Source organism: Dipodomys spectabilis, unplaced genomic scaffold, assembly GCF_019054845.1.
Source record: "Dipodomys spectabilis isolate Male_0828 unplaced genomic scaffold, ASM1905484v1 ptg000108l, whole genome shotgun sequence".
NCBI lineage: Eukaryota > Metazoa > Chordata > Mammalia > Rodentia > Heteromyidae > Dipodomys > Dipodomys spectabilis.
The window spans coordinates 10,199,907-10,217,992 of NW_024870785.1; the positions used below are offsets into that span (position 1 = coordinate 10,199,907).

Sequence of the window (18,086 nt, forward strand, 5' to 3'; positions counted from 1 at the left end):
GGCCCACAACTTTTATCTCCAGTTTCAGCTTGCATAAGTATTATTATTAGGTGCCAAACTGAAGTTGAAAACAGGATGAATTATTTTATGATTTCTTATTTATGGTTATTTATTCCAATACTTGCACAATGCTTGAAATAATGTTCCAGCATTCTAAACATACTAGAACTGATGGGAAAAGAAAGAAGAGTTACATGTTTTGCAGCACTCAATTTCTAAGGTTGAAAATTTCCTCCAAACGTTCATATATTTATTTATAATAGGTATGGGAAACAATGGAGGCTTTTAAATTATTTTTTTACTGGAAATACCTGACCTGGCTTCAAACTCATGTTCCTCCTGGCTTCTACTTCTTGATTACCAATGTGTACTACCATGCCTGGCCAGGGAATCATTCTGTTCCCAGAGTTTCAGTGTGTGTGTGTTAAACTCAGTGTAAATTAAACTTAGGTCTAATATATCTTTTAGGTTAATGATGAGAAAAGACTTACTTACATTTCTCTGTTTGATGGTCTTTCTTGTAACCAATCCTTTAGTCAAAACCAAACACAAAACAAAAATGTAAAGACATAAACTCTAGATGAAGCAATAATCTTTTTTTTTTTTTTTTTGGTCGGTCGTGGGGCCTGAACTCTGGGCCTGGGCGCTGTCCCTCAGCTCTTCAGCTGAAGGCTAGTGTTCTACCACTTGAGCCTCAGCCCCACTTCTGTTTTGTTCTGCTTATGTGGTGCTGAGGAATTGAACCCAGGGCCTCATGCATGCAAGGCAAGCTCTCTACCACTGAGCCACCTTCCCAGCCCTGTCTTTTTTCTTTCTAACGACTACTTGTATCAGTGTTGTACTCTAGTCCATTTTGAATAATTCTCTATTCAGATATGCCTTGTCTTGTTTCTGTACTTTCTTGTATCTGCCAGTCTGCTCTGTGTGTGTGTGTGTGTGTGTATGTGTGTGTGTGTGTGTGTGTGGTGTGTATACACTGATTCTGGGGACTGAACTCAGGACTTGAGTGTTGTCCTTTAATTATTATGCTCTCAACCACTTGAGCCACAGCTCCACTTCTGGCTTTTCTGGTGTTTAATTGGAGACAAGAGCCTCATAAGCTTTCTTATCTGAGTTAGTTTCAAACACCTATCCTCAGATTTCAGCCTCCTGAATAGCTAGGATTATAGGCATGAGCCACCAGTACCTGGCCTGCCATTCTTTTTAAAGTTATCTTTTCCTTACCTAATGTTTTATATATTCTTTTTTATTGGGGGTGGAGTGAGGGGTGGTCATGGGGCTTGATCTCAAGGCATGGGCGCTGTCCCTAAGCTCTTTTTGTTCAAGGTTAGTACTCTACCAATTGAGCCACTGCTTCACTTTTGGCTTTTTGGTGGTAAATTGGAAATAACGAGTCTCATGGACTTCTCTGCCCAGGCTGGCTTTTGAACAGGATCCTCAGATCTTAGTCTCTGAGCCATTGGCACCTGGCTGTTATTTTATTTTTGCCAGTCCTGGTGCTTACACTCAGGTCCTGGGCACTGTCCCTGAGCTTCTTTTTTTGCTCAAGGCTAGCATTCTACCACTTGAGTGCCACTTACAGCCTTTTTTGTTTATGTGGTACTGAGGAATCAAACCCAGGGCTTCATGCATGCTAGGAAAACACTCTACTGCTAAGTCACATTCCCAGCCTGTTTGTTACTTTTTGAGATGATCTATGTGATTTAGGCTAGCCTTGAGCAGAGATCCTCCTGCCCAAGCCTCCTGAGAACTGATCTTAAAGTGCTGCAATTATAGGTATACAACAGCCATCAATGCCCGATTTAAAATCATGATTTTTAACAAAAAACTCTATCAAGTTACAATTTTATTTATCCCAGTATGAGCACTGATTTGTACATATCTGACTATAAAAGAGCAATTTTCTTGCTTTTTCTCCTGAGATATCTGTCTCGGTTCCTAGTCTGCTTTGTGAAAGGGAGTTTGTAAAATGAACAATTAGCTGTCTAGGAATGAGTTCATATAATTAGTTTTTCCTCAAACGAAAACAGATTCTGCCTTTCTTTCCTAAAAATCTGACTTCACTGCATAAACAAGTATTTTATACCCGTATTCATGAAATCAGTATTCTATACCTGTGTTCATGAAATCAGTGGTGTAAGATAATTTTCTTTGAAAGCTAGATACAATTTTACATATACTAATATCATCTTTTAAGTCTTCGTTATAAATATGCACTTTTTAAATCGAAATGTACATACCGGTAGCAAAGCTGCTTTGGAATCTACTACAGGAGTGTCTTCTGTAGATACAGTTCTACTGCTTTCTGCTAAAAGGAAATTTTAAAAAGATATAAAGTCAGACAACTGAAGTTTATTTAGTACTTGAGTCACCAAGCACAAAGTGTTTTTAAGATATAATACAACCTTCGTAAAATAATTTGCTCTCTTCCAACACTGCTAAACACAATGATTTTTCAATCTATTTTTTTGTTTTGTTTTTGTCAGTCATGAGGCCTGAACTCTGGGCCTGGGTGCTGTCCCTCAGCTCTTCAGCTCAAGGCTAGTGCTCTACAACTAGAGCCACAGCTGGCAAGCACTCTACCACTGAGCCACCTTCCCAGGCCTTCAATCTATTTTGAATAAATTACTCACATTATTGTAAAAAGGCATTAAGGGACAAGTGTACAAAATAAAAAAAACCTTTTTCTCTTTTTCCAAAATCCAAATTGTTTAATCTATGTATGGTGTGCATGTTTTCCCTCAAATACCCTTCTTCTTTTCCATATAAGTAGCATAATATACGCTATGCAGCTTCAGTTTTTTGTGCCTGGGTTTTTTTGTTTGTTCTAAAGAGACAAGTTCTTGCTATTATGATCAGGATGGCTCCAAACTCCTGTTTGGCTTTTAAAAACTTCTGTTTAGAGATTAGGAGTATACAAACAACTTCCCCTATTAATTGTTGACATTACTTTTAATTTCATATCATAGATATACAATGATATACTTAGACAAATTCTTTCTGGTGGGTTCTGGTTTGTTTTCAATATCTTGCTATAGTAACAAATGTTGCAGTAAATATGGATGATAACTTTGAGCCAGGCATGGGGCACATGTCTCTAATCCTAGCTAAATGGAAGATGTAGGTAGGAGGATCATAGTCCAAAAAGGCAGAGATCTCCCAAAATAATAAAAGTGAAAAGACTGAGAGCATAGGTCAATTTAGATGCTGAATTTTACCAGATGCCTTTTGTGTGCTGTATAGCTACTGAAATAACCTTATGTTTTTTAAGCTTGAATCTGTTAATATCATGCATCAGAATAATTCTATTTTTAATGCTAAGCCAACTTGTATCAGGAATAAGCCCAACTTAATCAGGATATATACTGTTGAATTCAGCATTACCCACCCCCCCCCCAAAAAAAAAAATCTAAAAAATAAATGTGATAGTAAACAGGTAATACTATTTCCTTAATTATTCAACCTTTCACAAATTTTGACCTCTACCCTCAAGAAAGCAATGCCAGGTAGGAATAATGTGTATCTTTGGAGAAGCAGAGACAAGAGGACTGCTTGAGTAGAGGACTTTGAGACCAGCCTGGGTGATATAATCAAACCAAGGAAGGACAGAAGGAAGGAAGGAAGGAAGGAAGGAAGGAAAGAAGGAGGGAAGGAAGGAAAAAAATAGATATATAGACATACCACCACATATATTAAGTGAAATATTAGTTGTGCAAAATACATATAAAAATGGAATATGAATATATACATAAACCAACTAAAGAATGGTATACTTAAGCCTGGTGCTGGTGGCTCACGCCTGTAATCCTAGCTACTCAGGAGGCTGAAATCTCAGGATTGCAGTTCAAAGCCAGCCCGGGCAGGAAAGTCCATGAGACTTTCATCTCCAATAAACCACTAGAAAACTGGAAGTGGTGCTGTGGCTCAAGCAGTAGAGCACTCGCCTTGAGCTGAAGAGCGCAGGGACAGCGCCCAGGCTCAGAGTTCAAGCTCCACAACTGACAAAAAAAAAAAAAAAGGTATACTTATGGGATGAGTCCAAGGTGCAATGCCTCTGAACTAATGTATTGTTTATCAAAACAAGTACCAGGAAGTAGAAATATATTTTGTGGGGGAGGTCAAAGAGGAAGACACACACATGGAGGGAGGGAGGGTGAGCAAATGCAGTGATTATATTCAATGTATATTATGTAAAAACTCAACTATGTAACTTGATGAAAGGGATGGGAAAAGGAAAAATGGGGAGAATGATGAATGCAGTGACATGGATCAAAAAGCATTATACTTGGGGCTGGGAAGGTGGCTCAGTGGTAGAACGCTTGCCTTGCATGCCTGAGGCCCTGGGTTCCATTCCTCAGTACCACATAAGCAAAAAGAAAAAAGCCGGAAGTGGCGCTGTGGCTCAAGTGGTAGAGCACTAGCCTTGAGCTGAAGAGCTGAGGGACAACGCCCAGGCCCAGAGTTCAGGCCCACTATCGGACTCCCCCGCCAAAAAAAGAGCATTATACTTGTAACGTGACTTACGGAACTTTAACCTCTTTGTACAACTACATAACAATACTAATAATAATTAAGAATATGAAGCAGAAAACAATGAAAAAATACAAAGCAGCAAACAATTAAAAAAGTGTATGTGGGGTAAGAGAAAGAATTTATAAAGTAATATATTTTAATTTCAAACCAATAAACATATCAGATTTTTTTTTTCTGGTCGTGGGGCCTGAACTCTGGGCCTGGACGTTATGTTTGATCTCTTCAGCTCAAGGTTAGTGCTCTACCACTTGAGACACAGCACCACTTTCGGCTTTTTCTGCTTATGTGGTGCTGGGGAATCGAACCCAGGGCCTCCTGCATATAAGGCAAGCGCTCTACCACTGAGCTACCTTCCCAGCCTATATCAGATTTTTTTTAATAGTGAAGAAAAATGTGAAATAGATGATACAGATTACATCTGTATGAGGAAAAAAGTAAAGCTTTGTATCTTACATTTACAGATTAAAGTTATTAGAATGTTAAGATATACATATGGCTTATTATCCCATGGCTCCAGTAACAACTATGGACCAGAATCTTTTGACATAGGTGTTGACAAATACATATCTGGAGCTCAGAGGCTTCAAAGTCAGCCTACTCACCTTGCTCTGAGCGAGGAGAAATGGAGGTCTTATGGCATTCAGGAAACCCAGTATGAGAACTCACATGCTTCGATGTGGTTTCAGGAGTATCACTCTGTAAATATAGCATAACATGGTATTAAAAATAATCCAACTAAATCTCACACCACTGTTCTGAGTCCCTCAATCTATGCCTCAGGATTAACATGGTTCAAAAATACTGCGAGAGCTGGGAATATGGCTTAGTGGGAGAGTGCCTGCCTAGCATGCACGAAGCCCTGGGTTCTATTCCTTTAAACAGAAAAGGCTGGAAGTGGCGCTGTGGCTCAAGTAAGAGTGCTGGCATTGAGCAAATGCAGCTCAGGGACACTGTCCAGGCCCTGAGTTCAAGCCCCAGGATTGGCAAAAATAAATAAATAAAAATGTGCAAGCTATGATTTCATGATAGGTTCTCTGAATTTATAGATATTTCCCTCATCTGAAGTCTTATGTAATGTTAAGCAGAGTTTCTGATTTCTACATTCATTGATGAGACTTTACCTGATATTTAGGCATATTTGAATATTCCATAATCGTGTTTCTCGTATCATCCTGCTGTTCCTGTTTGAGGCAAGAAAATCATGCAATTATTTTCCAACTTTAAGGCAAATAAAGAAAGAACTTGATATAATCATTACTTCTTAATTTAAAAATACTTGCTAATTAAGTTCCAAGCTAATAATATCTACCTTTATCTTTAGGAAATCTTTTTGTACTGTATTTGAAAGTTGATCATTTCTATAAGTTGTTTAAGGTACAAAGGAGTCTGAGGCATTTCTAGGTTCCCTGAACTGTCTTGGTACAGCTACATTATTACCTTTGAGGTGCTAAATAGCTACAATTAATTTATGAAAGCCACAGAAATATTTCTTCTTGCAGAAAATACACCTTATTTTTGTACCCATTGTTCTATATACTTTATAACTTAGGCCTCACACTTGCTTGGGTTGCTTGACTGGTGCTCTACCACTGGAACCATTCCCTCAGTGACTTTGGAGATGGAGTCTTATGGACTTTTGTGCCTGGGGCTGGCCTCACACAGTAATCTTTCCAGATTTCAGCTTCCCGAATAGCCAGGATAATAGGCATGAGCCACCAATACCTGGCTTTGTCTTTTTTTTTTCTTCAAAGTAAGCATAGCTTCTAATATTTGGGGCAATCATATTGAGATAATCTCTGCTAAAATAGTACTTTTACTGAGAGGAAATCTAATTGCACTTTGAACCAAATATCACAAAAGAGAAGTTACATGTAGTTGTGTAAATTTACTTACAGATAACAGTTCTTTTATTTTGTTTGATGTTTCTTTAAACCTCTGTAAATCCATACTATCTCTGTGCCCTTTAACAGAAGAACATAAAAAATTGCAATGGTAAGTTTTTCTTATATATCAAAATAATGACTATGCCTGAAGTCTGTAAGAATAATGTTTTCAAGCAGTTTTTGATGACTTTGCATTTTTCCAAGTAATTCTCCTCTAATGGCTTTGCACTCATTTAGCTTTTTAGAGAATATTAAAAATATCTCCCAAGAAGCTGGTGAAGATTAGTACTTGATCTTTTAACAAAAGCTAAAAGGCCTTTTAAAGGAATCCAATGTGATATGAGTGAATAGCTTAAAACTTTTTTTAAAAAGAGTGATAATTATTTTTACTATAATAAAAAGTATGAAACCTACGTACACATACACACATGTAACACATTAGAAAGCACGTGCAAATGTATGTTTTTAAAAGAGACTGCATATAGAAAAAAGTTTGTATTTTTATATAGCCTAGTGCAATACCTAAGGTAAATATTTCACATGGGCTGATTAACACACACCTCCTTTTCTGTAAAAAGGACTGAGGACATGGCTTAAGTAGTGCACAAGGCCTTGAGCCCAGAACCTAGTACCACCTATATGCATCTGAGTGCATTTCTCTATTGATCTAATGTATTAGTATTCTATTTGGCTTGGATAAAAAAATTATGGCTACCCTATTACACTGTTCTCTACCAGTTGTTTCTCACCACCCCTTATCTTCCTGTAGTTTCCCAAGTACCTAACACATACAAATCACTGAGGTCCTTTCGACAACTGACTGATACAACTAAATATATATCCAAATTCAAAAGACAGAGCCTATGTAACTACAGTAAACCACCAGGGATATATATGCCAAGTATTAAAGCCAAATTTTATTTGTCCTACTTCTGATTCTTTTAAAGTATTTAAAACTATATGAAAAGACTATTCATTTTTCACATAGTACATGTCTTTAATAATTTGCTAGTCTTCTTTTTTCTTTTCTCTCTTTTTTTTTTGTTGGTCATAGGGCCTGGGGCGCTTGTCCCTCAGCTCTTCAGCTCAAGGCTAGCGCTCTACCACTTGAGCCACAGCACCATTTCCAGCTTTTTCTGCTTATGGAGTGCTGTGGAATCAAACCCAGGGCCTCATGCATGCAAGGCAAGTGCTCTACCAGAGCCACCTTCCCAGCCTGCTCATCATTTTTCTAAGGTAATAGATTTTTCACATGAAAAGTAATGACATACAAATGAGTTTGCCAAACTTACCTACAAATGCTCCGAATTCTATATTATCTCCTTCTGCAACTTTGGAGAAGACAGTTTCTTGATCTTTGGTTATGGTTTCCAAGTGGCTTTTGCAACTTGGTTGGGAGGGGGTGCTAACAGAAAATTTGGTTGGTGGGGATGACAGATGTGGTGTGCTATTAGGTGAACTGCCTAATTTTTGAGTTTTATTAAATAATTTTAAGATTTCTATCCCATGTCGTCTCTGTCGCAGTTCTGGAGGAGAAATCGCACTTGGGAATAAGGCACCACAAGAGGAACCAGCCTCTGGAAAACCAAATTCTTTTCTCTGGGGGATTACAGGCAACTCTTGACCAAATATGGTATAGTGAGGATCTTTTTCATCTTTCATGAACATATTAGAAAGAAAAGGATTATTACTTTCAAGATCACCTTGAGGAAGGGAGGAGCTCAGTGTATTTACAGCACTGTGTTTTTTCCACACAGGTCTTGTGGGACCATCATCTATAAGATTTTGAGCCAAATGTTTGGAAATACTCAATTCTCTTGTGATCTCATTGTGAACTTTGCTCGCTTCAGAAGCTTTCTGGGCAGTGAGTGTTTTTAGTGTATCTACTGTCAGCGCTGAAAGGTCTTGCAGATGTCCAATTTGAGAATCTAAGGACTGTAGTGATCTTTTTATGTAGCTGACACGGTCTCCAACTTCTTTAATCTGAATGCACATCTGCTCCACTCTGCAGGAGAGAAAACAGGCTTTTTACAATGTCAAAAATGGATATAGAAACTAAGCAACTCAATGGCAACAATGGATGGGAGGGAAAGAGAGGGAAAGAGGGAACAGTTGACGCTAAGCAAAAGAAAAGAAATGTATGTATCATTCGTGGAAGAAATAACTGTATTGTCAAAGCTCATAGAATTCACAAACAATTTGCCCCATGAGGAAAAAAAAAAAAAAAAAAAGAATATAGAGCCGGCCATAGTTGGCTCACTCCTGTAATCTTAGCTACTCAGGAGGCTGAGATCTGAGGATTGCAGTTCAAAGCCAGCCCCGGCAGGAAAGTCTGTGATACTCTCATCTTCAATAAACCACTCAGAAAACCGAAGTGGTGCTGTAGCTCAAGTGGTGGAGTGCTAGCCTTGAGCTGAAGAGCTGAGGGACAGCGCCCAGGCCAAGTTCAAGCCCCTTGTCCAAGAAAAAAAAAAAATACAGAAATTCTTTTGACAGGCCCAACAAATGATGATAGAGAGAAATTTTACAAACGTCCAAACAAGTTATAAAAAATAAGTCATATGAAGCCAGGCGCCGGTGGCGCACGCCTGTAATCTTAGCTACTCAGGAGGCTGAGATCTGAGGATCACGGTTCAAAGCCAGGCTGGGCAGGAAAGGCCATGAGACTCTTATCTCCAATAAACCACTAGAAAACCGGAAGAGGTCTCTTCTTAGTGGTTTTTCTATGCCTCTTTCATCTCTCGTCTCTTACCAATGCCTCTTTCTTGGGCTCTGATGAAAAATTGCTGACTGTAGCTCTGGAAGTTTAGCTCTGAAAACCAGTAGATGATTTCAGTTCTAGGAAAATAAAACCTGTTCATTACTATAAAAAAAAAGAAAAGAAAAAAAAGAAAACCAGAAGAGGCACTGTGGCTCAAGTGGTAGAGAGCTCACCTTGAGCTGAAGAGTGCAGGGACAGCGCTCAAGCCCACAGTTCAAGCCCCATGACCGGAAGAAAAAAAAAGGCATATGGAAGAACAGTACGTAATGACTCAAGTGGTAGAACAGCAGTCAAAAGCAGAAAAGCCAAGTGACAAGTACCAAGCACATGCACACACAAACACAAAGTGCTATTACTTATTTATAAGGTATACCCATGTTTAAGAGGATATAATGCTAACCCAATTTTTTAAAAAAAGGTGTCAGAAAACATTAATAAAAAAATTAGAAAAAAAATTAGTTCTGGGGCTTGAATTCTGGACCTGGGCACTGTCACTGAGCTTCTTTTGCTCAAGGCAAGCACTCTATCACTTGAGCCAGCGCACCACTTCCAATTTTCTGTTTGTCTGTTTGTTTTAGTACTTTATTGGACTACGGAATGCCGGGCATTGGTGGCTCCCACCTGTAATCCTAGCTACTCAAGAGGCTGAGATCTGAAGGTTGTGGTTCAAAGCCAGCCTGGGCAGGAAAGTCCGTGAGACTCATTTCCAGTAAGCTACCAGAAAACCGGAATGGCGCTGTTGCTCAAGTGGTAGAGTGCTCATCTTGAGTTGAAGAGCTGAGGGACAGCGCCCAAGGCCCAGAGTACAAGCCCCATGACCAACCCCCCCCCCCCCCCCAAAAAAAAGTCTCATGGACATTCCTGCCTGGGCTAGCTTAAAATCATGATTCTCAGATCTCAGCCTCCTGAGTAGCTAGGATTACAGGTATGAGCCACTGGTGCCTGGCTTCAAATTTTTTCTTTTTTTATTCTAGAGGGTTGCAATTCCAATTCCTCTCATCAAAATAGGCATACATTGAACTACCACTACTACAACTTTACAAACATCACATGCTTCAGAATGTAAGGAAACCAACAAAAAGAAAGGTTGTTAAATACATAGGATAGTTCCATTTTTCTCTCTCAATATTCAAAAAACATTAACTCTTCTCTATCTTTTATAACTTACAGTCAAAAAGTTACCATAAGGCTGGGGATTTAGCTCAATGGTAGAGTTCTTGTAAAGTATGTATGAAACACCTTTAAAAAAAGAACTATGGGGCTGGGAATGTGGCTTAGTGATAGAGTGCTTGTCTAACATGCATGAAGCCCTGGGTTCAAGTCCTCAGTACCACATACACAGAAAATGCTGGAAGTGGCACTATGGTGTAAATGGTAAAGTGCTAGCCTTGAGCAAAAAAAGCTCAGAGACAGTGCCCAGGCCCTGAATTCAAGCCTCAGGACTGGCCTAACATCATCAACAATAACAAAACTACTATGTAACTTATGGGCTGGGATAGGAGAGTCAAACTAGGGAAAAGCAAAGGCAGGAACAATATTGTCCAAAAAGAAATACACTCATTATTTGACTTTATGAAATGGTAACCCCTTTGTACAACACTTTAATAAAATTGTATTTTTTTTTTTTTGGTCTGGTCATGGGGCCTGAACTCTGGGCCTGGGCGCTGTCCCTCAGCTCTTCAGCTCAAAGCTAGTGTGCTCTACCACTTGAGCCACAGCGTCACTTGCGGCTTTTTTTCCTGCTTATGTGGTGCTGAGGAATCAAACCCAGGGCCTCATGCATGCAAGGCAAGCGCTTTACCACTGAGCCACCTTCCCAGTCCCTAAAATTGTATTTTTAAAAGAAGAAAAAAAAGAGAAAAAGCACCATGATATTGACTGATTTATATTTAGTTAATAAAAAAATGGAATTGTCTTCTCAAAAGATAATAAATTTAAATAGATATTTAAAATTGTTTGACAAGATAAACCAATAACCATGTGTAAGAGACATTAATGAAATCTATTCTGACATGTAATTAATAATAAAGAACTTCAAGACCTTTCAAAAGTGACACGTATTCTCTCTTCACTTCCAGAATGGAATTTGTCATCTTTTTCATTAAAGTACATTTCAACACATTGTTCTTCAAAATCATGAAGTTTCTTTTGATCTTCTTCTGTTAAGAAAAGTTCTAAGGGAAGAAAAGGGAAAAACTATCAATAAGGTCTATCAAATTTTAGCTCATGAGCATTGTGCATTACTCAGGTTCTGGTGAATTACTGCTCTTTTACTGCTGTACTTTTAGGCACTAGACAGTTTTAAATAGCTTTTCCTATACCACACACTCTTCTCTTTCTCTTACTCTCCCTCATGTATCTAAGTCAGGGGAATTGAAGATTAATTTGATAAACCAGATACTGAACATCTTACCTAGAATTTGACATAACAATGATTAGTTCCAGAGAGTACATAGAATATACTAAAATTGTAGCCAGGCACCAGTGGCTCACACCTGTAGTAATCCTAGCTACTCAGGAGACTGAGATCTGAGGATTGCGGTTCAAAGCCAGCCCGGGCAGGAAAGTCCGTGAGACTCGTATCTCCAATAAACCACTGGAAAACCGGAAGTGGCGCTGTGGCTCAAGCGGTAGAGCGCTGGTCTTGAGCTGAAGAACACAGGGACAGCGCCCAAGCCCAGAGGTCAAGCCCCACTACCGACAACAACAAAAAAAGGGGGGGGGGGGGGGGCTGGGAAGGTGGCTCTGTGGCAGAGCGCTTGCCTTGCATGCATGAGGCCCTGGGTTCGATTCCTCAGCACCACATAAGCAAAAAGAAAAAAGCCGGAAGTGGCGCTGTGGCTCAAGTGGTAGAGCGCTAGCCTTGAGCTGAAGAGTTGAGGGACAGCGCCCAGGCCCAGAGTTCAGGCCCCACGACCGGACCCCCAAAAAAACCCCAAAAACTAAAATTGTTATGGTTTAGGTAACACCATAAGTGGTTCGTAGAACAGCTAAGGTGTTAAAATTTATATTACCACTTTAACAAACAGATACTGACATGCCACCTCCCAAGAGACATTTAACATTATATCTACTTTCACAGATACTAGATTGTATGTAAACATTAATTTATGTTCAAGCAAATTTAACAAAAGCCTTCATGACAGCAGGAAACTAAGCCATTGGAATAAAATCAATACTCAGCCTTCAGTGTAATATTAAGGATCAAATTAAGTATCTGCTTAATTTATTTTACATACTTGGTCCATCAGAAGTCTTATCTTTCTTTCTTCTTTTACATACACAGCAAAAGAGAGAGACAATATGGCTAAGAATGATGAGTGGAGGAGGCAGGACTGGTTTTTCATGATAAGCCATGATAAAATGGTAGCGCTGGTATTTCCACACAATATTGGAAATTGCCTTCACTTGTAAATACACATTACTAGAAGAGCAAGGAATAAAAATAAAACAAATTAGCTAATAACATCTTAATAATTAAGATATGGATTATTATTAAAGATGTTACTATATTTCTTACTAAATAAGGAGTCAAAAGTATACCCTCCCATCCACAAAACTAAAGAACTAGGAAAAAAACACCCAGACGCAACAAACTAAGGCAAAGGTGGTCGAGAACTTTAATAGCAACCTCTCAAATTGGCAGAAAAAATAATTGTAATGTTTCTGGGTTTTTTTGGTGGTACCTTGCTCTGAATTTAGGGCTTGCTAGGCAGGCCCTCAATCAACTAAGCCGTAGCTCCCAAACCATTTTCCTTAGTTACTTTTCAACTAGGGTTTCACTTTTTTTTTTTTGGTGCTTGTCCTAGTTCTTGACCTCAAGGCCTGGTTGCTGACCCTGAGTTTTTTGTTTTTTTTTTTGCTAATGGCTAGTGCTCTACCACTTGACCCACACCTCTACTTCCAGCTTTTTAAGTGGTTAATCAGAGAAAAGTCTCCTGGACTTTCCTGCCCAGGCTAGCTTGGAACTGTGATCCTCAGTTCTAGGCCTCTTGAGTGGCTAGGATTACAGGCATGAGCCATGGGTGCCCAGTTGTTTATTAGCTTTTTTTTTTTTCTTTTCTGGTTGTGGGGTTGAAGTCTGGGCCTGGCCACTGTTTCTCAGCTCTTCAAGGTGAGTGCTCTACCACTTGAGCCACAGCACCACTTCCGGTTTTCTGGTGGTTAAAAAAATTAGAGAAGTTTTCAGGGCTGACTTTGAACTGGGATCCTCATATTTCAGTCTCCTGAGTAGCTAGGATTACAAATGTGAGCTGCCAGGCACCTGGCTTTTATTAGCTTTCTTGCTCAAGGCTAGTGCTCTACACTTAAGTCACAGGTCCACTTCTGTTTTTTGGATGGTTAACTGGACACAAAAGGCTCCCAGACTTTTCTGCCCAGGATGCCTCTGAACTGAGATTCTCAGATCTCAATCTCCTGAGTAGCTAGGTTTAGAGGGGTGACCCACCAGCACTTGGCTTAATTTTTAGACTGTAAATATTTCCTTCAAAATAAGTAGAACTAGATATCAAATGATCTCTTTATAATAAGCAGTTAAATGAAATTCTTACTTGAAAAATGCGATGAGAAGATTAACCATAATGATATACTGTACAAAGAGGTAGACTGCTTGAAGAAATGGAGTTAGCCATGTCCCGGGACCACAGATGTGACGGATAGAGCTATCATTTGCACACACTTTAGGGGGGAAAAAAATTGAGATATAGCCACTTTATTCCAGAAAGCAGGGTATACAGTGTCATAGAAGCAGAGTTTAGTATAAGGACTGCTAATAAATTCAGCTACACTATAACATTTGCATAACAAAAATATCTGAGACTTAAAAGTATGAAAGACTCATAATAAACCCCAAAATTTACAAAGGTGAAGACTATGCGTATATTGTGTCACAAGAGGGTTGAAGAAATTGCCAAAGGGCTTTTCAAACATCAAGTGACTAGACCTGCAATGTTTCTGAAGCTAGACTGGAACTAAACACAAACAAGTTAGAGAAGAGCTTTAATATCTACTATGGCAATGGTAAAAATATAAAACTTAGTGCGGGCAAGGATTAGAATTAAATAATCATGAATTAGTGAAGATTTCCATATAAATATTTACAGCACACTCAGTAATGCTTAGTGATTTATTCATCATTAAAATTCTCATAATAGCTAGCTGTATTATTCTTTTAAATGGTTTGATAGGGACACAAATGTTATTAATGGCCTTTCATTAAAGTTTTATAAACTGGTGTCTATTTGATTCACAGTTGATTAGGGGAGTAAAGACTTAAGAAAAGAATGAAGGAAACTGAGAAACTATAGCTAAAGCTATGTAACAACCACACAACAGGAGATACAGCATTAGAGAAACAGAGTACACTATCACCATGAAAACTATACTGACCAAGAAGCCACTCAACACAAAACTTGGCCAGCCTAAGAAGACCTATTTTAACACTATCTGAGAATAAATAATAACCATAATCATCTATTTGCCCACCACTTTAGGGCTGATACAAATTAACCAACCCTAAAGACCACTCTTTCCAGAACTTTCTGCTATGTGATCTAGTAAGTGGCTTCCTGGTCTGAGCTAATTTAGGTCAGATTTCCAATGCTTGAAAAAAATTCCAAAAAACCTCTTATATTTTCAACTAATCCCAACCCTGAGTTACTTAATACACAGCAGGGTACTTAGGTTTGACTTTGTGGAAAACAAGAAATATTTCCAACAATGCAATCTGGTCTTAAAAATATAAACTAACCAAAAGACAATACTATAAATCCTTACCATCAATTTCATATGCATAAACTTCACCAAAAATCATCCAGTATGGATGAAACACTATGTCTTTAGCAAGAGTCCAAGATGGTTCTTCATGAGGATAAAGTATTGCCTTTCTGGGAACACCAAAACTAAGTAATACAAGAGCCATAATCACTACAATGTAGAACATATTGGCCACCTGTTAAAAAAAATAAACATTGTCAAAATACAAGGCAATTGACATCTTAAAAATGTTTCTAATATGTGAATAGAAAAACAAATCTTTTGAGTTTTGTTTTTTAAATTCCTAGTAATGGTATTAAATTTCCTTTCTTCTTTTTCGGTGCTGGTTTCAGGGCTTGAACTCAGGGCCTGTATGGTGTCCTTGAGCCTTTTTTTTTTTTTTTTTTTTTTTGCACTAAGGGCTACTAGCTCCACTACTTGAACCACAGCTCCACTTCCAACTTTTATTGAATAATTTATTGGAGGTAAGAGTCTTACAGAATTTCCTGTCCAGGCTGGCTTCAAACCAAGATTCTCAAATCTCAGCTTCCTGAACAGCTAGGATTATCAGCGTGAGATTTCAGGGAAATCTTAATACTGTATACACCTTAATATCAAGGAATTTGTAATTTTAAATAGAAAAAAAATCTGTGAAGCTAAGCAAGCCATTAGTATTTTTATCTCTATAATGAACTGTATTAATTTTGTTCAAACTGGAATTTGCCAACTCTGAGATAGAGAATTTTTTAAAGTAAAGACACATGCGAAGATTTAGGAAATGAATTTCACCCTTTTCTAAAAGTTTTTTTTATAATGGGGGAGCAGACTCTCTTGGACGTTGTCTTTGTTAATTGTCCTTTGCTTACTTCATAAAACAAAGGTGTATTTGACAAGTGTCCTGAACTAGTGGCTGGTATATGAAGTAAAAAATACAAAGCAAGGGGCTGGGAAGGTGGTTCAGTGGTAGAGCACTTGCCTTGTATGCATGAGGCCCTGGGTTCGATTCCTCAGCACCACATAAACAAAAAGAAAAAAGCCGGAAGTGGCGCTGTGGCTCAAGTGGTAGAGCGCTAGCCTTGAGCTGAAGAGCTGAAGGACAGCACCCAGGCCCAGAGTTCAGGCCCCACAATAGGACCAATACAAACAAACAAACAAAAAAAAAAATACAAAGCAACAAAGCAATAGATTAAATCATGAATATTTGGGTAACAAGTTATTTTGCAAGTCAGGTAGTTAGTAATTCCTCTACTTCAACAAAATTGAAAATAATCTAATTGACTCACCACCTAATAATTCACTGAAACATAAGCTCTATACCTTATGCAAGATTTCAAATTGAGAAAAAAATGCTTTAAATATTTCTATCTTTAATTCCTATCCAAGCTATACAAATTCTCATTATTTACATTCTAAAAGAGCATTTTCTCACGTTAACACATAATATTCATTCATAAATTTTAACCTACGTAGGGAGAAACCCTCATACGAATCAAGATTGCATTTGCAATAAATGTGTACTTTACTATGAACTAAAAAAAAAAAAACAAAACCAATCTATTTAATATGTTTTAAAATGAATATACTGTGACAATGACAATAAAGGCAGGAGTGGTCAAGGTACAATAAAAATACTAAATGTGAGGAGGAAACCAGTAGTTTTAGTGTATTTTCATTTTCTAAACATTTAGAATAACTGGCAATGTCCGCCACGAGCCAGCCTACCACACTTACCCCACCTGACAATCAACTCCTTCTACAGGCAGTCCCAGCCAGGATGTGCCTTTCTACACTTGCTCTGTTACTTACCATGTAGCCCTAACATTATGTCATCAGTGAATTGGACTGTTAGAAAACAGGCTCATGCGATTTCCCAAAATATTTTATACAGAGCCAGGTACCAATGGCTCACACTTGTAATCCAAGCTACTCAGGAGGCTCAGATCTGAGGATCGTGGTTTGAAGCCAGCCCAGGCATGAATGAGACTCTTTAACAAACTGCTCAAAAAAGCCAGAACTGGCGCTGTGACTCACGTAGAGTATTTGCCTTGAGCAAAAGAAGCTCAGGAGCAGTACCCTGGCCCAGAGCTCAAGCCCCAGGATGGGCAAAAAATAAGTAAATAAAAAAAGTTTTGTACAGGACAGCCCTCAAGCTAGACTGCAAAACTATTTTTTAAAATTACAAGATTTTTAAAAAGTCAAATTAGAGAAATGTGGCTTTATAAAGGTCAGGAACTATACTGCATTGCTCAGTAGTGTCTTGCACAGCAGTAAATAATAAACATTAAAAAGTATTTGACTAACATGATTTGCTGCTAAGGTTAGAAAAATTAGATAATATAACTATCAAAACAATAATACTCAGCATTTTTATATAGCTTCTTCTACTTATAATTGCTTTATCCATCCAAACAATACATCTTTACTAAGGAGAAACTAGTATGTAAAGGTTCTAGAATAAATACTAGAGAAATAAACTAGAAAAGTTTCCTACTAGAGGTAGTTTACAGTCTATAAAGAAGATAAATAATGCAATAAGAATATAATTTAAGATATGGGGGGCTGGGAATGTGGCTCAGTGGTAGAGTGCTTGCCTAGCATGCATGAAGCCCTGGGTTCAATTCCTCAGTACCACATAAACAGAAAAAGCCAGAAATGGCTCTGTGGCTCAAGTGGTAGAGTACTAGCCCTGAGCAAAAGCAGCTCAGGAACAGTGCCCAGGCCCTGTGTTCAAGCCCAGGACTGGCACACACACAAAAAAGACTAGGCACAGAGACGGGCTGGCATGGTGTGGTACCTATCTGTACTTGCAGCTCTCCCTAGGTAGGAGGACTGAGAGTTCAAGGCCAGTTTGAACTACAGAGCAAAACCTTATCTCAAAAAAATCAAGAGGTGATCCTTCTGTGTCAGCCTTCCAAGCAGCTGGCATTACAGGCATTCACTACTATAGCATACTTAAAAAGAAAAAATTAAAGATCCATGGGATTATAGGATAAGAACAGGTAATAATATATGACATAGGCTTAAAGGAAAACAAGGAAGAAACAAAAGGGTCCAAAGGATTGATTTCTTTCTTGTGATTGTGTATAAGTATCTCAAATGAAAAGGAAGGAGGGAGGGAGAGAGGCATGAAAGAAGTACAGTAAAGCAGACATACA

General features: G+C 38.4%; 1 protein-coding gene and 1 non-coding gene across 5 annotated transcripts in view; both read right to left on the reverse strand.

The window, feature by feature from the left end:
* Trpm7 (transient receptor potential cation channel subfamily M member 7) overlaps positions 1–18,086 on the reverse strand; it is a 78,796-nt gene that overhangs the window by 12,177 nt on the left and 48,533 nt on the right. Inside the window, exons 22-31 of one of the 4 annotated variants that reach the window (XM_042687525.1) lie at positions 14,953–15,077; positions 13,728–13,854; positions 12,417–12,601; positions 11,219–11,351; positions 7,709–8,421; positions 6,427–6,494; positions 5,655–5,714; positions 5,136–5,229; positions 2,241–2,308; positions 496–530 (exon numbers count right to left, since the gene is read on the reverse strand). In XM_042687525.1, the coding sequence (XP_042543459.1) occupies positions 496–530; positions 2,241–2,308; positions 5,136–5,229; positions 5,655–5,714; positions 6,427–6,494; positions 7,709–8,421; positions 11,219–11,351; positions 12,417–12,601; positions 13,728–13,854; positions 14,953–15,077 (1,608 nt within the window). Of the gene's footprint in view, positions 1–495; positions 531–2,240; positions 2,309–5,135; positions 5,230–5,654; positions 5,715–6,426; positions 6,495–7,708; positions 8,422–11,218; positions 11,352–12,416; positions 12,602–13,727; positions 13,855–14,952; positions 15,128–18,086 lie in introns of those variants that run through there. The other 3 variants (XM_042687524.1, XM_042687522.1, XM_042687526.1) reach the window with 3 other exon arrangements.
* Trnai-uau lies at positions 4,820–4,884 on the reverse strand. The gene has a single exon. It is a non-coding gene; the product is annotated as a tRNA-Ile (tRNA).